Source organism: Perognathus longimembris, chromosome 7 (genome assembly GCF_023159225.1).
Source record: "Perognathus longimembris pacificus isolate PPM17 chromosome 7, ASM2315922v1, whole genome shotgun sequence".
NCBI classification, from domain to species: Eukaryota; Metazoa; Chordata; class Mammalia; order Rodentia; family Heteromyidae; genus Perognathus; species Perognathus longimembris.
Genome location: NC_063167.1, coordinates 5087786 through 5110004, shown reverse-complemented (window position 1 = coordinate 5110004; position 22219 = coordinate 5087786). Strand labels below are relative to the sequence as shown.

General features: G+C 42.5%; 1 protein-coding gene across 4 annotated transcripts in view; it reads left to right on the top strand.

Annotated features, from left to right (window-relative positions):
* Window positions 1-22219, top strand: part of Rere (arginine-glutamic acid dipeptide repeats) — a 370202-nt gene that overhangs the window by 221357 nt on the left and 126626 nt on the right. For 3 of the 4 annotated variants that reach the window (XM_048350176.1, XM_048350173.1, XM_048350174.1), the window contains one exon: window positions 5054-5158. In XM_048350176.1, coding sequence (XP_048206133.1) covers window positions 5054-5158 — 105 coding nt within the window. Of the gene's footprint in view, window positions 1-5053; window positions 5159-12138; window positions 12971-22219 lie in introns of those variants that run through there. The other variant, XM_048350179.1, reaches the window with a different exon arrangement.

The window sequence follows — 22219 nt, the reverse complement described above, 5'->3', positions numbered from 1 at the left end:
CACCGTAACAAAATACCCAAAGCGAGTAAGTTACAAAGAAAAAAGATTTAGCCACGCACCAGTGTCTTGTGCCTGTAATGTAACTCCTAGTGATTTAGTGGTTCATAGTTCAAGGTCAGCACAGACAGAAGAAACTCAGTCTTGAAAATAGGCAGCAAAAAGCAGGACTGGACGCAGGTACTGGTGGCTCACATCTATAATCTTAGCTACTCAGGAGGCTGAGAACTTAGGATCATGATTGAAAGCCCAGGCAGAAAAGTCCGTGGAGAGTCTTATCTCTAATTAATCAGCATAAAGCCAGAAATGGAGCTGTAGTTCAAGTGGCAGAGCTGTAGCCTTAAGGGAAAAAATAAGATCAGGAACAGCTATCAGGCCCTGAGTTCAAGCTCCAGGACTGGTATGCATGTGCACAAGTGCATGTGTATACATTCACACAGACATAGACACAGACACACACACACACACAAAAAAAGACTGGAAATATGCCTCAAGTGGTAGAGAGCATCAGCTAAGCAAGCAAGCAAGCAAGCCTCTGAAGTACGAGACCCTGAGTTCAAGCCCTAGTACTGTCAAAAAAGAGGAAAGATAAAAGTTCTATTTTGGCTCACAATTTTGGAGATTCTCCTCTGTGATCAGTTGCTTTTCACTTATGGAAAGGCAGAGTAACTGGCATGAAAGTGAGGCTGAGCAAAACCTGCTCACTTATGGTCAGAAGCAAAACAATGGAGGCTGGATAGAGTTCACCCAGTCTCCTTTGGAGGCATGCTGCCTACGACGTAAGGACATCTGACCTCCACTTCTCCCCCAAAGATCTCATCACCATCCATTTCCCACCAAGCCTTTCGCGCATGGACCTCTTGGAGACAGATATGCAATCTTTCCGGAACTGATTGATTTACTCCCCCTCCCCCCCTTTTTTTTTTGCTGCCAGTCCTGGGGCTTGAACTCAGGGCCTGGGCACTGTCCCTGGCTTCTCTTTGCTCAAGGCTAGCACTGTACCGCTTGATCCACAGCACCACTTCCAGCCCTTTCTGTTTATGTGGTACTAAGGAATGGAACCCAGGTATTCTACCTGTATTCTACCACTAAGCCACATTTCCACCCTTTTCTTCCTTTTTGTAAATGGGCACACATTTTTCTATCTCCTTATCATCCCTTCTTTCTTATTTGAGGAGCAGAATACTTTTGGTATCTTTTGTAGTCTGCAGTTTTCACTGGTGTATGTTGTGGAATGTCAGGTCTTGGAGATCCTTCTCATTCCATTTTCACTGCTATTTAGTACTCCATTGTGTGGTTATAACAGTTCATTTAGTTGCTGTCTTATAACAGTTCATTTAGTTGCTGTCTTGTATATAGGCATTACTGTTTCTAGGATTTTGAAATAAAAAATGATATGCTTTTACATATGTTTTCTTATTGATACATGTGGTTTGCTGGTTAAATTTTTTTTTCCCTCCAGAATTTGTGTTTCCTCTGATAATGAGGAGACTGGTGATTTTCATATTTAAAAAAATATTTACAAGTCTGATAGGTGAGAAATGATATCTTAGTGGTATATCTTGTTTCACTAACAGTGAATAGGTCTGAACAATTTTCATATGTTTGAAGGACATTTTATCTCTTTTTTTGTGAATTTTCTGATCATGTCTCTCATTTTTTAAACTGGATATTTGTCATTTATTTAAGTTCTTTTTGAACTGAGTGTTGTGGCTCATAGTTATAATCCCATTACTTGAGAGACTGAGATAGAGGAATCGCCAGGGAAGCTATCCTTGGTTGTATGGCAAGCCTTGTTTCTTTACTTATTTTTGTCAGTTTTCTTTTGATTTTGCTTATGGTCTTTTTTAGTGTAGTTTTAATCTAATCAGATTTTTTTTTTTTGGCCAGTCCTGGGGCGTGGACTCAGGGCCTGAGCACTGTCCCTGGCTTCTTTTTTTTGCTCAAGGCTAGCACTCTGCCACTTGAGCCACAGCGACACTTCTGGCCATTTTCTGTATATGTGGTGCTGGGGAATTGAACCCAGGGCCTCATGTATACGAGGCAAGCACTCTTGCCACTAGGCCATATCCCCAGCCCCTAATCAGATTTTTTAATTGTCTGTGGATTGAGTCATAGTTAAAAAGGCTTTTCCTATTTCATATATACCCAGTTGTTTCAACACCCATTATTACACAGACTGTCTTTACCTGAGTGGTTTTTGATGCCTCTTTTGTCATGCAGTGTATGTTTCCTGAACTTGCTTTTCTATTCTATTGTTCTCTTGTGTATTTATATACTGTTTTAAGTTCAGTCCTTCCTTTTTGGTTATTTGTTTTTCCACCTGAACCTTAGTGTTAACTTGTTTCATGTAATGAAATAGTGTGTTGATATTTGTTTTGAGATTGCATTGAGTTTATTAATTACTCAGTGGAGAAATGCCATGTTGACTTTTCCTGTCAAAGAAGGCGGGATATTTTTCTATTTGTTTACATTGACTTTTTATATCCTCTAGAAGTGTTTGCACTTTTTCCTTTATGACATTTGCGTGTTCCTTTGCACATTTTCTTTGCTTCTTTCCTTAGCATTAATCTTACAGACATACATTGAACTCTGTACTGTTCTTTTAAACCTGTATGTCATTCTCCACCCCCCCCCCCCACTTTCTCCCCCCCCCCCCCCCTCCTTTTCTCTGTTCCTGAAGCTTGAACTTAGGGCCTAGGCATTATCCTTGAAATTTTTTCTGCTCAAAGCCAGTGCTGTACCACTTGAACCACAGCTCCACTTGTGACTTTTTGGTAGTTAATTGGAAATAGAAGTCTCGTGAACTTTGCTGGCTGGGCTGAGCAGGGCCTCCTCATAGGAGGAAGCAGGCCCTCGGGCCCTGGAGCATGCTGAGGGTGTTGTTGAGGGAAGTGGGAGCTTTTGGGCCCTCCGGTGTCATCTCCTTGTTCTCACAGCCTTTGCCTTCCACTTGACTTTAAACTTACCTCCTGTGACCATTGAGGGAGCTTGTGTTCTCATAGCCCTCTGTCTCTTGGAAACCCTAGAGGTGGGGGTGGGGGGGTGGAGGTGGTGAAGCAAGTCTTACCCAAAGGTGTAATGTTAAGTTCTTCACTATACAAAGCCAGGTGCCAGTAGCTTACACCTGTAATCCTAGCGACTCTGAGGATCATGGTTCAAAGGCAGAAAAGTCCCTGTGAGACTCTGTCTCCAACAAAACTACTCAGAAGAAGCTGGAAGTGGTTCTGTGGCTCATGTGTAAGAGTGCTACTAGCCTTGGACCAAAGAAGTTCAGGGACAGTGCATACGCCCTGAGTTCCAGCCCCAGGAGTGCCGCACATGCACGCGTGCACACACACACACTATACAAGCTGTTGACAGTTGAACCAGAACTCATATTCCTCTTCATTGTACAGTAATATCTGTATAGAAAAGTGATCACCTTCCTGTGCTTGTACCTACACATTCTCTGTAACTTACCTGAGTATATTGTAAATCAGGTATACTGGTATTAGAACTAGGAAATTGGAAGCGAATACCAAAATTGAGAGACACGGGGTAAAAAAAAGACAAACAATTACAAAAGCAGGGGCTGGGGATATGGCCTAGTGGCAAGAGTGCTTGCCTCGTATACATGAGGCCCTGGGTTCAATTCCCCAGAACCACATATACAGAAAATGGCCAGAAGTGTCGCTGTGGCTCAAGTGGCAGAGTGCTATCCTTGAGCAAAAAGAAGCCAGGGACAGTGCTCAGGCCCTGAGTCCAAGCCCCAGGACTGGCCAAAAAAAAAAACAACAAAAAAAAAAACAACTACAAAAGCAATGCTTGCAAAACGGGTGTAAATGAACTGAACAACTCATGGCGGGTGCGGGGGGGAGGGGGGAATGAGGGACGAGGTAACAAACAGTACAAGAAGTGTATACAGTGTGCCTAACGTATGAAACTGTAACCTCTCTGTAAGTCAGTTTGATAATAAAAAATACATATATTAAATAAAAAAAAAGTGATCTTCAATTTATAGTCGTATTACAGTTTGAAAAATCTGAAGTTGTTTGTATATGGAGACAATCTGGGTAAATTTAAATTTCTGTACGTTTAAATGTCCAAGTAAGTTTATTCCATGCATGTATTTTCCAAAGCATTGGTCATGTGTTATCCACTGACGGTCACCATTCTCTGCCTATTGCAGTGTAGCAGAGGAAAAGGCTCTGATGGTGGAGAAAGGCTTTAAATAGAAGTTCTCAATATACATTTTCCTGTGATTTTAATCCCCCCTTTTGTTTGTAGTTTATCTTTGTAAAAATCACAGTCTTGACTCAGTTCATCTTTTATTTATTCTTAGTTTTTAGTGTCCATCCTGGGACTTGAACTCGGGGCCTGGGTGCTGTCCCTGAGCTTTTGTGCTCGAGGCTGGCATTCTACCACTTTGAGCCACAACACCATTCCTAGCCTTTTGGTAGTTAATTGGATTTTCTTTCCCTGGGCTGGCTGAGATCCTGAGATGTCAGCCTCATGAGTAGCTAGCATTACAGATGCGAGCCACCAATGGCCCAGCTCCGGTTTATCTTCTTTTCTGCCTTCCTGGGGCTTGAACACTGGGCCTCAGGCAGTGTCCCTGAGCTTCTTTTGTTTAACACTAGCGCTCTACCACTTGAGCCCCCAGCCACTTCTGGCTTTTTTTTTGAGTTATTGTAGATAAGAGTCTCATGGATTTTCCTGCATGGGCTGGCTTTGAACCGTGATCCTCAGATCTCAGCCTCATGAGTAGTTAGGATTACAGGTGTGAGCCCCTGGTGCCCAGCCTCCAGTGTATCTTTAATTAATTTTTACTTTTATTGAAATAGAAGCATCTGGGTTATAAAGTTGTACATTGAAGCAGCATAGAACAAAGAACTGACTTGTCAATCAAGCATGGTTGTCATTCAAGCTTACAGTTTCTAGCATATTCTACACGGACCAGAGATTTCATTGTATGCTGTCTCTCCTACTCTCCTATGGGTATTTTAGTTCCCAAAGTCAATTGAAGGTATTACTAATGCACTTTTTGTCTTTTTCTCCCCCTCTCCCCCCACAGAGGAAAGTGTAACATCTCCCATTTTTCTGACATATTTGCTGCTAGAGAGTTTAAAGCTCGAGTGGACTCATTTTTCTACATATTAGGCTACAATCCTGAAACAAGGTAAGTGAATTACTTGTGCTTTCTCAGTGAGAATTTTCCTCTGTGTGTGTGACCATGTGCACACACAGGTGTGTGTGCTTTTTCAGCTAGAACTTTCTTTGTGTGTAAGTGGATACTTGTATGTTTACACTTCTGGGAAAAAAATATATACTCCAAAGGGACTCAAATCCTGTAATAAACCTCTTTGGGAAGAGTGGTAGTAAACGCCTTTGGCAGCTAAAGCAGCTTGTTTGCGCTTTACTTTGTTAAGGAAAGGAAACACACAAACTGGATGTAGAGAAGATGGACTCCCTTACCATTTTAGATGGTTTGTGTTTTGAATGTAGCGATTAATAGATTATTCTCCAATGAATACTTTGTTACGCTTTCCGTGAAACTGGGTGATTTTGGAAAGTTTGTTTTAATTGCTCATTTATTTTGTTTACTTTTGTAGTGAAATCTCAGGAACAGTCATGAAATATCTTTTTCTTTTTTTCTTGGTGCCCATCCTGGGGCTTGAGCTTTTGTGCTCAAGGCTAGTGATTTATCATTAGAGCTACAACTCCACTTCTGGCTTTTTTGAGTGGAGTGATTAACTGGAGATAAGAATCTCATGAACTTTTCTGCTTGGGTTGGCTTCAAACTGTGATCCTCAGATCTTAGCCTCCGGAGCAGCTAGGATTGAGGCATGAGCCAGAAGTGTCTGGCCAGTGAAATATCTTTAATCTTAGAGATATGTAAGACATAGCCCATTCTCATACATTTCAGTAAAATCCAATGAAAACTAATGGTTTCAAAGTAATTTAGCCAAGAATTCATTTATGTCTAGAATAGACCTTATTTAACCTAGGACATGAAAGAATTTCTATAAGGAGAGTATATATATTCACATCTGCCCTGGATCAATCAAGTGACTACAAGTGCTATTAAATTTTTTGTTTTGTGTCAGTACCTAGGCTTGAACTTAGGGCCTCTAGCTCTCACTGGGTTTTCTTGCTCATTGCTGGCACTCTTACCACTTCGGTCATAGCTCCAGCCCACCTTTTTTCTCATTCATTGGAGATGGAGTTTGAGGACTTTTCTACCTGGGCTGGCTTTGAATCACAATCCTCCAGGTCTTAGCTTCCTCAGTAGCTAAAAATGCGAGTGTGAGCAACTGGCACCCAGCTCTGTTCAAGATTTTTTAAATGAGAGTGTTACCAAGTGATCAGTTCATCAGTGCTCTGGACATATGTGAGAGATATCTACACATGTAAAGATTTATAAAGAAAGGAATAATAGTGGGATGCCAGAGGCTCACACCAGAAAAAACCAGCTACTCAGGAGGGTGAGATCTGAGGATCATGGTTCAAAGCCAGACTTAAGCAGGAAAATCTGTGAGGCTCTTATCTCCAATTAACCACCAAAAAAGCCAGAAGTAAAGCTGTGTTTCAGGAAGTAGAAAACTAGCCTTGAGTGAAAAAGCTCAGGGACAGTGCCAAGCCCTGAGTTCAAGCCCCACCCCCCCCCCCCCCAAAAAAAAAAGGGAGGGAGGAAGAAAGGCACTACATTTTATTGTATCATAAGTGCAGTTACAAAATTGTTATTGCTTCATAAAGGTTTGTTTGTTTTTTGTACTAAAGGATGCTGAGAAACTGAAAATGTTGTTCTTAGGACAATTAACCCTGAGTTGATCAAAAGGAATGTGGTAGTTGTATGATGCTGCCTCCACCACTGAGGGCTATAGACTAATGTATAATGTGTCTGTATTTCTTCCTCTCCTCTCCATATTGGTTGCTAGCTAGTACCTAGACAGTTTCCCAGAGGTGGGCATAGGGGCCAGTAAGACAGTGTGCATCTGTTTTTGCTGGCTTCTAGGTGCATCTGAGTTATTTTCTTAGCTCAGACTAGTCTGAGCCTTTCATTTTCAAACTAGGCAATGTTCTAATGGTGAATGGTGTGTCTGATAGCAGTATTTCAAAATTACCTTGTATTTTGAAATATATATACATGTGTATATATATGTTACATAAAGTATGTGAGCTTGGGTGATAGATTGGATGTTATTTTAGTGATAACTTTTTAATTTAATCATGTGATAAGTAGCTGTCATTGAACAGGTTAGATCATATTCATGACACTAGTGAATTAAATAAAATGGAGTTTTTAAGCATTCAGCTGTTAGGTTCATAACAACCAAATGCTTTTTGTTTTTGTTTTTTGATCATGGGGCTTGAGCTCTGGGCCTTCCATCAGCTCAAGGCTCACGGCTCTACCTCTTGAACCATAACACCACTTCTGGTTTTCTAGTGATTAACTGGAGATAAAGAGTCTCATGGACTTTCCTGGCATTGAACCACAATCCTCAGATCTCAGCCTTCTGAGTAGCTAGGATTACAGGTGTGAGCCACTGGCGCATGGCTTCAAATCTGTTTTTTAATAGTTTAAGTTATATCTACTTTGCCAAGTGTATATTAAAAGCAATGTGTAACTTCTGTAAGTTACAGAGCCACATAAGTTGCTATCTCATTTTTATTATATGCTGCTTAGAGTCATTGAGGGTTATACTTTGCATCAGCAGGCTCCCCACCCCCATCCTGGGATGTAACCCAAGGCCTCTGTGCGCTAGGAAAGTTCTCCATTATTGAGTTATGTTTTAAAGTGTGGATTAAGTCTGTCATAGTAAGATATTCTTCATTTTCATTGATTTAAAGGGTCACAAAGATATAATGGTTTGGTGTGTTTTCAGGATCTGGTCATGGTCTGTTCCCTTCTGTACTTGCATTCTGTACATCACCTTAGGCTTGCTGTATTTTAAATGCTTGAGAGATGTGGGTTGAATTGAATGGAAGAAATACTGCAAAGTATAAATAAAGTTTGAGGTAGAGATCTCAAACTTTCTTACAGTTCAATTACTACAGCAGCCTTTACAGAGATTTATCATAATGGAGCCAGTGCAGCCTGTGGCCTGGGCCTGCTGGTCTCACCCTGAACACGACTTTGTGTCTGAAGTCAAAGTTGAGTGTGCAGGTCCCACACATGTGTGGGATTTGCAAGAATCTAGAAAGACTTAATTGTATTTCTTCTTCCTGACTTATGTGTTTCCCTGTTCTTAGAATGCTTGGATTACTTCCCTTGAAGGATGCTGTTTCTGGCTATGTGATGTGTGGCTATCTGGTATCTGGTATAGATTTCCTTCCTTTTCATTGAGGGGGTCTGGGATACAGTGACACATGCCTTGTGCTCCTGGGTAGCTCTCCGCAGCCCAGTCATTGAGACAAACACATTAGTACAGAGAGGAAATGCCATGCTGTTGTCTCTCTACCCAGGTAATGATCATGTGAAGTAAGACATCTGTTACTAAGACTGTATGCTGTAAGATGAGGGCAGCAGTTCTTTGCTTGCAGACTTTGATAACTGTCACTTCACCTTAAACCTTGCCGGAATGCAGTTGAAATGGACTTTAGGATAGGATTGTTGATAGGCACTGGTGGCTCATGCCTGTAGTCTTAGCTGCTCAGGAGGCTGGGGTCTGAGGATCACAATTCAAAGCCAGCCCAGGCAGGAAAGTCTGTGAGAGTCTTATCTCCAATTAACCACCCTAAAACTGGAAGTGGATCTGAGGTCCATAGTGGTAGAGTGCTAGTCTTGAGCAAAAGAGCTCAGAGACAGTGCCCAGGCCCTAAGTTCAAGCCCTACAACTGATTAAAAAAATATATTTTTTTCTTAGGGCATGTTTTCTGATAGTAGTAAAATTTGATTTATGTAATATTTTAGCATATTCAGCACTGAAAATTTGAAAAAAAAATCACATTTATTTGTATAGATTCTTTTAAGATCTTAGTGTTCAGATTCTGTTAAAAAGTTCTCCCTAGGGCTGGGAATGTGGCTTAGGGGGGACAGTGCTTGCCTAGCATGCATGAAGCTGCCCTGGGTTTGTTTCCTCAGCACCACATAAACAGAAAAAGCATAAACAGAAAAAGCCAGAGGTGGCGCTGTGGTTCTAGCGGTAGAGTGCTGGCCTTGAGCAAAAGAAGCTCAGGGACGGTGCCCAGGCCCTGGGTTGAGTCCCCAAGACTGACAAATAAATAAATAATCCCTCCATTCTTTTTCTTTTCTTTTTTTGATACTGGTGCTGTGTCTTGAAGTCAAGAACTTGAATTCTCTCTTAGCTTAATTTTTTTTTCTTTTTGTTGGTCATAGGGCTTGAATTCTGGGCCTAGGTGTTGTCCCTGAACCTCTTTTACTCAAGGCTATAACCCTCTACTACTTTGAAGCACAGCACCACTTTTAGTTTTCTTGCAGTTAATTGGAGATAAGAGTCTCACAGACCTCCCTGTTCATGCTGGCTCTGAACTGAGATCCTCAGATTTCAGCCTCCTGAGTAGCTAGGATTACAAGTGTGAGCTACCAGAGCTACCAGAGCATGGCTTGTTTTAGCTTTTTTAGCCCACTGGCTGGTGCTATAATGCTTGAACCCCTTTTTGCTGTTTAATTTTTTGTATAAACTCCATTTTGATATTTTTATGCTATACACATGACCAGTTTACATGAGTATTGGGAATCTTAAAGAGATAACGACTTACTCTTACCTGAAACAAAACCTCTCCATTTCTTTAAATTTGTCTGCCTGGGCTGGCTTACAATACCTCAATCTCAGTCTCCTGAGCACCTAGGATTATAAATGTCACCAGCCAGTGCTGAATATAGGATTGAACTTCCCTAAGGGAATGTATATTTCCCCCAAACCTACAGCAAGTATTGTAATTAAATTTAGGCAGAATGCTGGACGTTTTCCATCAAAAATTCAGAAACAATGTCAGGATTCCCATAGCCATTGTGACATGAAAATAGCAGTGACGTTGTGACACGAGGATTAGAAATGAAATGAATCTTTATCAATAAGACATAATGATTTCTACTGAGGAAAATTTGAGAAAAATCTGCCAACTGTCAAGTTAATGACATAAATTAGCAAACTGGGTATGTATAAACCCACTTCCATTTCCATACATAGGATACAATTAGAAAATGGAAACAATTATTTCTAGAAGCTTTCCTTCCCATGAAGCAAAACTAGTATTAATTAGAAATTACGTGGAGTATTTTCTTTCCAAATCTTTTTGTCTAGAAATTTTCTTTTTCTTTTTTTTTTTTTGCCAGTCCTGGGCCTTGGACTCATGGCCTGAGCACTGTCCCTGGCTTCTTTTTGCTCAAGGCTAGCTTAGCATTCTACCACTTGAGCCACAGCGCCACTTCTGGCCGTTTTCTATATATGTGGTGCTGGGGAATCGAACCCAGGGCTTCATGTATATGGGGCAAGCACTCTTGGCACTAGGCCACATTCCCAGCCTCTAGAAATTTTCTGATTACTTATTGGTGTTTCTATCTTAAAATTTATTCCTAGGGCTGGGAATATGGCTTAGCGGTAGAGTGCTTGCCTTGCATGCAGGAAGCCCTGGGTTCGATTTCTCAGCACCACATAAACAGAAAAGGCTAGAAGTGGTGCTGTGGCTCAAGTGGGAGAGTGCTAACCTTGAGCAAAAGAAGCTCAGGGGTCATTGCTGGGGTCCAGAATTACAGGGCAAGAGATTTGGGAGCACACCCCTGATCATCTCCCCATGGCATCCAGTGGGACCCAAATTATAGTTTCAACAATAAAATTTTGCATGATGAGTTGAAACCCCTTTCTACAACTACTTAAACTATAATAAAAATAAATAGGAATCAATAAAAATAAAGTTGAATACTAGTGGCTCATGTCTGTAATCCTAGCTATACTTGGGAGGTGGAGATCAAATTGAAGCCTGGTCAGCAAAGTCCATGAAACTCTTATGGCCCATGAGCTTCCAAAAAGCTGAAAGTAGAACTGTGGCTCAAGTGGTAGAGCACTAGCCTTGAGTGCAAAAGCTCACAGTCAGCACCTAGGCCCTGAGGTAATGCCCCAGGACTGACATCTAAAACAAAGAAACTTTTAAAAAAATGTTGACTTGTCAAGTGAGTATTTTCCATGTGTATGAATTTGATTTTTGTTTTTTGTTTTTTTGTTTTCTGGTCCTAGGGCTTGAACTCTGGGCCTCTGTCCCTGAGCTCCTTTTGCTCAAGGCCAGCACTCTACCACTTGAACCTCAACTTCTGTCCTCTTCTGTAATTTAATTGGCGATAATACTCTCCTGCCTGATCTGTCTTCGAGACGCAATCCTCAGATCTCAGCCTCCTGAGTTGGTACAATTACAGGTGTAAGCCACTAGCACCTTGCAGGCTTTACTTTCCTAACTTCCCATTACGTGTCTGGGAAACAGAAGTGGCCCTGCCCTTCCTGTCCTACTAGCCTACTAGTTAGTCCTTTATGATTTTGGAGAGGTTCACTGTCTTTGTATCTATCTATCTGTCTAGCTCCATTCACCCATCCACCCACCCACTCACCCACCCATCTACTGTTACATATAAAATAATTTTAAGGATTTTCGTAGAGAATACTGTGGCTGGCCCTGTGGGTAATGGGAGGACTGATGCTCAGTATAACAGTAATGGAGTGGCCTTGTTTACAAGGTTTTAGAGGTGATTATAAGGTTTTGGCTTAGAGCGTAGAATTAGGAGAGTCACATGAGGGTTAGGTGTTTCCATATTTTGCTGGAATCAGACCCAGGCCTCTTTGCCTGCTACGTGAGTCCTCTACAACTGAGCCACACTCCAGCCCCTGAACTCTGGTGATGAACCTTCTTTTTATTTTAATTAATTAATTAGTTTACTTATTTATTTTCTGGCCAGTCCTGGGCCTTGGACTCAGGGCCTGAGCACTGTCAATGGCTTCTTTTTGCTCAAGGCTAGCACTCTGCCACTTGAGCCACAGCGCCCCTTCTGGTGATTTTCTATATATGTGGTGCCGAGGAATTGAACCCAGGGCTTCATGTATACAAGGCAAGCATCTTGCCACTAGGACATATTCCCAGCCTGTGATGAACCTTTTTAACCCATCTTACTGAGAGGTACATTTGTCAAGCTATGTCTGATGGCATTACATTAGGAAACATTTCAATTTTTTAGTGGAGACTTTTCAGCTTCTTCTCCAGGGAAGATTAAACTCTGCATAAAATACAGCATTCTTCAGCTGCCCTGATTAACACCTTTGTGCCTGAGTGGCAAGGCTGGGCACTTTGTGCCCTTTCCCAGCTTGTCTGCTTTCCTCTTTCCCCAAATTCTAAGGTTTTCAAAAAGAAATGTGTGATGTTAACTTCTCTTACGTAGGTACTGCTATGCTTTCAAATATACCTTCTTTATGTGAATTAATTGTGTAATCATTCATGTCTGCTCTTTTTGTTTCTGTTCTTTTCTTGGAGAACTTGCCATTACTTACTTAACAATAAAAAAGACACCAGAACTTGCTGTGATTTTGACAGAGCAGAGCATTAACTGGAACCTCTCCCTGGCTTGGCTTACCGAGTTCCCTAGTGTTGGCTGTCGGGGATCCCCTTGCGAAGGCCCCACTTCTCTGCACACTAGCTTGGTGTGCAGGGAGAAGCTGCAGAGTCTGTTGGCTGGGCTTTATTTACGGAAACAGCAGGGTTGAGATTGATTGCGTTGTGGAGAGACAGTGTGTGGATGAGGGAGGGTCACAGCACATGCTCAGTCCTGTCAGTGTGAGGGGAAGTTTCTGCGTTCTGCGTGAAGGCTTAGGTCATAGCACAAGCTCAGTGAAAGCTCTGTGAGGTCTCTCAGCCTGCATGTGCCTCCATTTTGAGTAGTTAGAGTAGAAAAGGGCAGAGTTTTCGCAGTAAGTAGAGGTGCAGGAATCCAGCTAGACTCACCAGAGCCTCTGTTAGTAGGCATGGACGATCCATTCAGCCCCTGCAGGTAGGCTATCTTCCTCTGGCCTCACCAAAACACTGATGGTTTTGCTGCTCTTTCTCACTTCACTTCATTCATAGTGCATGATCCTGAGGGCCTTTCAATCAGCCTGGCTGGCCATGTAGGTGGTGATAGGAAGCTAAGGAAGAAGTCTACCTGCAGATGCATGAAGCAGATACAGGATGTGAAGCTCTGTGGGACCCTCTGTCCCTTCTTCCTTTCCCTTTTCCTTGCCTCTTCCTCTATCAATGTGATTTTAACCTGACTGCTGGGTCCTCAGTGCCGAGCTTGCTTGTCTTTGGGACCTGCAGAACAAACCTGCAGGCCTCTTGGATACATACCTATGGCGTAGCTGGTAGTGATTTCCTCTGCCTCGGCCCAAGAGCTGCTCTGGATGTTTTAGGAAGGATGGTAGGTGGGCAGCTATTGGTTACTTTTCAGGTGGGTGGAACTTGTTTTGATTGAGAGCCTATTTGCCAGAGCAGATTATAATTCTCGTGACCTGACACATGCAGAAAATAGCTGTAGATTGTGTGCAGTTGCAGCACCTTCAAATGGATTTTTAGAAAAGTGAAAGGCCTGCACATTGGTTTCTACTCTGTGCTGCTTCAAAAGGGAGCAACCTCTTCCTTCTTTAGGAGCAATTCTCTAAAAGCTGCTTGTACTGACATTTGTGTTAAAAGTTGAATTCTCAGGTGTTTTGTTTATTTGGTAGCATTTGTTGTGTGTGTATTTTATTGTGTGACTTACACAGTCTCTAGGTGAGTGAGAGCCTTGACAAGTTGGTTTGGTGCCCAGGCTTGAAGACTGACTGGTCTTTTGAAACCCAGTATGCTTTGCCCCCAGTATGCAGAGTGGGCTTTAGATACATAGTTCTCACCGGGCTTGACTTGGTGAATGGATTTAACATGATAAAATATTAAGTGAGGTTTTTGAAATTTAGTAGTTGCTCCTTGTAACATTTCTTCTGATCCCATTTCTTCTGATGGGATTTGGGAGGGGGAGAATGAAAGTGACACTAAAGTTGCATATGTTTGTGAGGATGGAAGAAAGCATACAAAATAAAGGATGTGACAAGTGCTCATAGGTGAGGGAAGACATTGGCTGTTGACACAAAGGCGAGCTCGCTTGCATATACTCTTAATTGTTATACAGTGACTGGAGCTTTGCTGGTCAGCCTGGTTTGAGAAGGCCCCTCATTCAGCACAAAATGTTGCACAAGGTCGATGCAGTGAAATCTAGTCTTGGCACGTATTCCTGAAGCATCTAGTCTATTCTTGCAGGTTGGAATTTGGAATTGCTACTAAGGAAATGAATTATAGAGGAATAATTTAAGCTTAGTGCATCTGTTACTGTTTTTGTGACTTGCTTTCCATTCCTGTGCGGGCTTACCTCCTGTTACGGTCATAATCACGAACATTGGAAGTTTAGGGCAGATAGGCACTTTTTGCTATACTGTGTACATGGCTTCTGGAACTTGTCCTATTTTCTCTACTTAGAAGCACCATTTGCTCCCCCCACCCACATCATCCTTTCTTTCTTTTTTGCCAGTCCCGGGCCTTGGACTCAGGGCCTGAGCACTGTCCCTGGCTTCTTTTGCTCAAGGCTAGCACTCTACCACTTGAGCCACGGCACCACTTCTGGCTTTTTCTGTGTATGTGGTACTGAGGAATCAAACCCAGGGCTTCGTGCATGCGAGGCAAGCACTCTATGACTAGACCAACCCCCCGCCCCCATCCTTCTCGGGCCCAGAGGAACTGCAACACTTTCTAGTCATACACATGGGACATCTCGACAACACCAACAGTTCAGAATAGAGAACACTCAATGTTGGAATATTTAGGAAAATTCTGATTTTTCCAACATGTTGGCTTTTTACAAACTCTTTTCTTCTCCCCACCCCCCATCAGTATTGGGGCTTGAACTCAGGGGCCTTGTACTTGTGTGACCTACTTGCTCATAGTTGATACTCTACAGCTTGAGGCATACTTCCTGTCAATTTTTTTGCTGGTTAACTGGAGGTAGAGTCTCACAGACTTTTTTCTTTTTGCCTGGACTGGCTTTGAATTTTTTGGGGGGTGGGGGGGAGGGCAGGGTTCAGTCATGGGTCTTGAACTCAGGGACTAGGCACTGTTTTGTACTCAGGGCTAGTGCTCTACCACTTTGAGCCACAGTTTCACTTCGGGTTTTCTGGTGGTTAATTTGAGATAAGAGTCTCACGGACTTTCCTGCCCAGGTTGTCTTTAAACCACAATGTTCAAATTGCAGCCTCCTGAGTAGCTAGGATTGTAAATGTGAGCCAGGAGCACCTAGCTTTGGCTTTTGATCCTCTAGGTCTCATCCTCTTGACTAGCAAAGATTTTCAGGCATGAGTCACTGGTGCCCAGTTTCTTTGAAATCTCTTTCTACACTTGCTTTGTATTTAGTCATTACAGTGTGTATGGATGGGAAGCTGTACTCAGATCTGGACCAACTCCGGGTCACAGGCTTCTGCTTCTCTGGCTGACCTGCCTGGCCCTGGTACAAACCTTGGGTGCAGCTGCCTAATTTTCTGGAAAAACTCATTTACTAGCTAGAACCTATGATTACCCTCAGTGGTTAATTGGATTTTTTTTCTTTTTCTGTATTTCACATTCAATAAACTTAAGTCACCAGCTCTTTCTTTTTTATTTCCTTCTTCTTTTTTTTGCCAGTCCTAGGCCGTGAACTCAGGGCCTGAGCACTGTCCCTGGCTTCTTTTTTGCTCAAGGCTAGCACTCTGCCACTTGAGCCACAGCACCACTTCTGGCCATTTTCTGTATTTGTGGTGCTGAGGAATCGAACCCAGGGCCTCATGTATACGAGGCAACCACTCTTGCCACTAGGCCATATTCCCAGCCCCTCTGTTTCTTGTGTGACATATTCTATATTTTTCTACTGTGGGAGAATAACTTTTGGAATGTTGTTCTGGCACATACTTTTGGAGTCCTTGGTGCTTGGAGCAGCGTGCGAGTTCCTGGCTGCGTGGTGAGGACCTGGGTCTTTGGAGTGGAACGTGGCAGATGCTGCTCACTTGCATTTGGGTTTATTGTTCCCCTCGTGTGACACTTCAGAATATCAAGAAATGTAGGAGAACGTAAAAGTATGTTTCAGAAGCAGATTAGAAGCTCAGACAATTGTTGCTCTATTCCTGGCTTTTTTGGCAGAATCTAGCACAGTTTGAGTAGAAGCTAATATCTCAAGCGTTCCTGTTGGCCTGTGTTTTCTGGTCTCTGGTGGAAGGCAGGAGGCCCTGGTTGTGTTCCACTGGCACTTTTTCATTCCTAGTCTCTCAGCACAGCTCTTCTTTTCACCTGTTTTTAAAGTCTTCTTGTCTAGCATGATCTCATGAATTAGAAGATGCTGGTACTCCTGGTACATGGGCCTGCTGTTCACCCTGTCTTCTCTTTGTTCCCGGTTCTTGATCCTTTAAAAAAATTTTTTTCCTGCTTTACTTTTTATCATTACTGAATCAAGCTGCCTTTCCACCAAACAAACACTTTAAGGTAAATGTCTGACAGAGCAAGAGAGGATACAGGAAAGAATTGGTAAAAAGATTTGGAGTTATGTGTATTTTTGAGTCTTCTGAATGAGCCCAGATAACAATTGATAGCTCCATATTAGGCAGTTTCTGGTAGGAGAAGGTACAAGTTGCTTGAGTACATGTTTAAAACAAAGCTGAAAGAAAATTCGTATCATATTGTCTGCTATCATATTGCCTGAGTCTGAAATAAAAAAACAACTCCTCTTAATTTTATCCTGGGGCTGTGACTCAGACTATAACCCTAGCTCCTCAAGAGGCTGAGATCTGAAGGATTGCAGTTCACTGCTATCCTGGACAGGAAGTCCACTAGACTCCACCTCTAAAACAGCCAGCAATAGGCAGGACTGGGAGGCATGGCTCAAAGGACTGCCAGCTGAGCAAGCAAACTGAACCAGCACAAGGACTTGATTTCAAACTCTTGATATCAGTTGTACAGTGAGGGGGGGAAAAATCAAACATATATGCACAGAATCACTTCATTTTATCCAACGAGTATAATTAGAGATTTCTACAAACTACTTTTAACTATATATTTATTTATAATTATTTGATTATCTTCCCCATTGGACTTTAAATTCTTTTGTCAAGGATGGTACTGATTCGTGTGTGTGTGCGTGCGCGTGTGTGCGCGTGCGCGCGCGCACGCCTGTGCATACTAGTTCTGGGGCTTGAACTGAGGGCCTGGGCCTCTGTTTCTGAGCTCCTTTTGCTCAAGGCTAGCGCTCTACCACTTGAGCTACAGCTCCACTTACAGCTTTTTTGGTAGTTTAATGGAGATAAAAGTCTCACAGACTTCCTGCCTGGGCTAACTTCAAACCTCAATCCTCAGGTCTCAGCCTCCTGAGTTGCTAGGATTATAGGCATGAGCCACCAGTACCCGGCTCATACCCATTCTTTTTTTTTTTTTTTTTTTTGGCCAGTCCTGGGGCTTGGACTCGGCCTGAGCACTGTCCCTGGCTTCTTTTTGCTCAAGGCTAGCACTCTGCCACTTGAGCCACAGCGCCACTTCTGGCCATTTTCTGTATATGTGGTGCTGAGGAATTGAACCCAGGGCCTCATGTATACGAGGCAAGCACTCTTGCCACTAGGCCATATCCCCAGCCCCTCATACCCATGCTTACAGTCCTTGTTCCCACCATTCCCAACACAGTGCTTGGCAAATATGTTGGGCATCATTCACCCCCATCTATCCCAGTTACACCCATCCCCAAATACTTCTCAGACCTGTAAAAATTAGGTAAAAGCAGTATGAAGGACTCATCACAAAACTGTTTAAAAGCATTATTATTAACTCAAAGGCAAGATCTGAAATGTCTTGTAGCCAAGATTGTTTATGATGTGATACGTATTGATTGTTCATGATCAACCCGTTCAGTTTACAATAGTGATACAGATTTTTCTTTTTAGGAATTAAGGGAGTTATGTTTAACTATCATTTACCAATCTATCTTTTTACTGTTCTTTTTGATCGTATGAGTTTATACTTTCTTGAACCTTTTTGTCTCTGATAGCAGGGATTGAACATAGGGCCTCATGCACAATAGGTGAATAATACTGAGCTGCATATGCAGTCATTGTCATTTCTGTTCTTTCTTTTCCTTTTTTTCTTTGATTGGGGGGGGGGGGCGGTGTGTGCAGTCCCGGGCCTTGAACTCAGGGCCTGAGTACTGTCCCTGGCTTCTCTTTGCTCAAGGCTAGCACTCTTACCACTTGAGCCACAGCGCCACTTCTGGCCGTTTTCTATATATGTGGTGCTGAGGAATCAAACCGATGGCTTCATGTATACAAGGCAAGCACTCTTACCACTAGGTCCTATTTCCAGCCCTCATTTTATTTCTTAAGAGTGGGCTTTGCTAATTGTTGGCCTTGAGCTTGCAATACTGTCTTAGCCTCTCAAGTCACTGGGATACAGGAATGAACCACCAGCCACAGTACCAATATTGTATTTTATTGCTTTATTTTTTTTTAAGTTTTTGCAGTTTATTCATACCTTTATGAAAAACTGAGTTACTGCAGGTTAAGTCATTGCAGAGTCTTTATTTCTTGGCTTTTTACCAGTGTCCATGTTGGTCATTGCAGCCCCCTGTTATTCTTGCTCTCCTTTCACTTTTTCCTTGAGGTCTTTTTCTTCTCATACAAGTCATATTTTCAAGTCTGTGTTTGGGTTTGTTCCTCTTTGCAAAATCCAAAGAATTATGGATCATGCCAAAGCCAGTTGTCTTGCCTCCACCAACATGAGTTCTGAACCCACATATAAAGACAAACAGGGGTGTGGTAGCCTACACATCTGGGCAACTTTTTCCCGAATTTCTGTTTAAGGTGCAGTGTCTTCCAGCATGAAGGGCATGGATCTGCTTCCTGTGATGTGCTTAGATAGTTAGTGTCATTCATGCTGGTGGAAGATCCTCCTGAGTCAGAGAGGAAAAGAGCCCCCAACTTTACTTTTTTACAGAAGGTTTATTACATATCATGTAAATTTGGTGTGTCCCACAGGAAATGTTTCTTTGTCCAGTATACTCATGTAACACCTGTTTGCCTTCCTTTCCCCCATGTCCACACCCCTTCAGTGGAGAGAGTTAGGTGAGTATGGGTAGTGTATGGCCTTTGGATATGTGTTGTAGAGAGGTTTCTTGATTTATTTTTGTTGTGGACACTTCAGGCTTATTATGTAGCTTGATTTCAGTGCATAGAAAGTCACTCACATCTTTGAGGAGATCAGCTTCTTTAGAAATTATTTTCAGAGTGTAAGATTAAAGGCACACATGCATTTTTCCTTTATATTATTCACGCATTGTATGTGGAGGCCAAATTCATGGAAATCCTTCCTCCCCATCAGCAAATGTCTAGTTCATAGTTCTGGAGAAGCCTATGGGAGAGCTACTTCTGTAATTCACTCAGGGTGACCTCTTAAGACAGTGTTCTCATTTCCTTGGGCTTTAGTTTGTTCTATTAGAAGCAAGATTAGATCTGATGGCCTCTCAGAAACTTCACATCAAAGAGTTTCATGATTCTAGATCTGGGGCAAGTCCCAGTGTTGACCTTTGTATTTGTTGCTTTGGAATATTTATCTGTTCAGGTGTTGACTAATTTTCGTCATTTTCTTTGTTGTTTTTTTTTTAAGTATATCTATTTTCGAAAGTTGAATTTTGTAGTTTACCCTTCTATTTTTCAGATTAGTTTTGTTTGGAAGACAAGCTGGGGGTCACCAATGAGTCAACTCCTAATTTTGTAATGAAGCTCTTAGTTACTATCTGTTGCTAAGCAGCAGTGACTTACAATACTGGCCTCATTTGTTTATTGAAAATACGTGGAATGGGAAGCAATGTATGGTTAGATATACTAGTTAACCAAAAACAAATGATTTCTTCCCTCTTGGTGCTTTTGGTCTTGAGAGCAAGAAGGCAATAGAGGGGCTGGGAATGTGGCTTAGTGGTAAAGTGCTCACTTACCATGCATGAAGCCTTGGGTTTAATTCCTCAGCACCTCATAAATAGAAAAGACTGGAAGTGGTGCTGTGGCTCAAGTGGTAGAGTGCTAGCCTTGAGCAAAAGAAGCTCAAGGACAGTGCTCAGGCCCTGAGTTCAAGCCTCAGGAGTGGCAAAATTTTAAAAAAGCAATAGAAAGAAATAATTACACAAAATAACTAGAAAATCGTGCGGGTGACAGAGTTTGGTTATAGCTCTGTAAACTCACACAAGAGGAAGTAGTTCTGATTCTCACCCTGCCAAATTCAGGGAGCTGAGAATAGCAGTGACCTCTCTGTAGCAGGCACTGTGCTTTGTTCATTCCATAGCCGACCTTTCAGTTTTACAGCAGCTTCATAGAGTAGCCATATGAACTTCATTTTATAGGTGAGGGAACTGAGGGTTTGACCAAAAGATGGAATGGTGACCTCAGAATCACACTTTAAGTTAGCAAATCTTGGTATTGAACTTTCTCTCCCCCCCTTCCCCCAGTTCTGCAGCTGGAACTCAGGGCCTGAGCACTGTCCCTGGCTTCTTTTGCGCAAGGCTAGCACTCTTCCACTTGAGCCACAGTGCCACTTCTGGCTTTTTTTTCCCTTTCTGTTTATGTAGTGCTGAGGAATTGAGCCCAGGGCTTCATGCATGCTGGGCAAGCACTGTGCCACCAAGCCACGTTCCTAGCCCCGCCCCCTTAAAGGTTTGAACTCAGGGCCTTGTGCATATTTGACAGGCACTTTACCACTTGAACCATGCTTTCTTTCTTCCTTTCCTTCTGCTGGGGCTTGAACTCAGTGTCTTAAACTCTTGTTGGACCTTTTCGCTCACAGCTAACTCAGTTCTTCACGTCCAGCTTTTTGCTGTTTAGTTGGATATAAGCATATGGAATTTGTCTGCCTGGTCTGGTTTTCATCCCCCATTCTCAGATTTCATTTTCCTGAATAGCTAGCATTATTCCCTGCTTTCATTTTCAGCTAGAGGCCAGTGTTTGTACCCAAGCTGGCCTGGACTGTGATCTTCTAGTTTAGGCTTCTCAAGTAACTAAATTATAGATGTTTGCCACCACCCAAGCTTTTATGGATTGAAATGTAGTCTCAGTATATTTTGCCTACATTCTTCCTGATTTCTGTCTCCCAAGTGGCTAGGATTACAGGCATGAGACATCGTACCCCTCAGAGCTACTTTGTGGGATTCTGAAGTCCCTGCTCTCTCTTTGCCTCTGAGGATCTAGCCTAAGACTCATGGACAACTTTTGTCCATAAGGTACTGTGACCTGGGACATTCTAGTAGGATTTACATAAAACATTGTTGAAGTTTGTTCATTGTCGGTGCCCTACCAGTTGGGCCATACCTCCTAGACACAATGACTTTATTCAAGTTTAGGGAAGGTTTTCTTTATCTTAAAATGATTGGAAATATGTTACGAAATAAAGTACAAAGTTTGTGTCTTTTAAGATTTGTCAGACTTTCAAGAAAATCGGGACTTGTTTGTTTGTTTTTGTTTTTTTTGGCCAGTCCTGGGCCTTGGACTCAGGGCCTGAGCACTGTCCCTGGCTTCCTTTTGCTCAAGGCTAGCACTCTGCCACTTGAGCCACAGCGCCACTTCTGGCCGTTTTCTGTATATGTGGTGCTGGGGAATCGAACCCAGGGCCTCATGTATACGAGGCAAGCTCTCTTGCCACTAGGCCATATCCCCAGCCCCGAAAATCGGGACTTGTTTATGACTGCTTTGAAGTATGTTCTTGTTCTAGAGAAATTTGAGAGACTTAGACCTTGTTTTCCTTCTTTTGTTTTAGTCAGTTATGGGCCTTGAACTTGGGGCCTAGACACTATCCCTGAGCTTTTTCACTCAATGCTAGTGGTCTACCACTTTGACCCATAGGGAGCACCACTTCTAGTTTTCTGGTGATTAATTGACAAAGAGTCTCACGGACTTTTCTGCCTGGGCTAGAACCGTGATCCTCAGATCTCAGCCTGCTAAGAAGATAGGATTATAGGTGTGAGTCACCAGTGCACAGCCTTGCCTTATTCCTTACTGCACAGTCCATCTAAAAGAAGTGTTTGTGCTAAGCACCAGTAGTTCACTCCTGTAATACTAGCTACTCAGGAGTCTGAGATCTGCGGATCACAGTTTGAAGCCAGCCCAGGCAGGAAAATCCAGCACACACCCACACAAAATGTGATAAATCACCTTTTTATTTTCTTGACTTGGTACATTTTGTTCTGGAACCA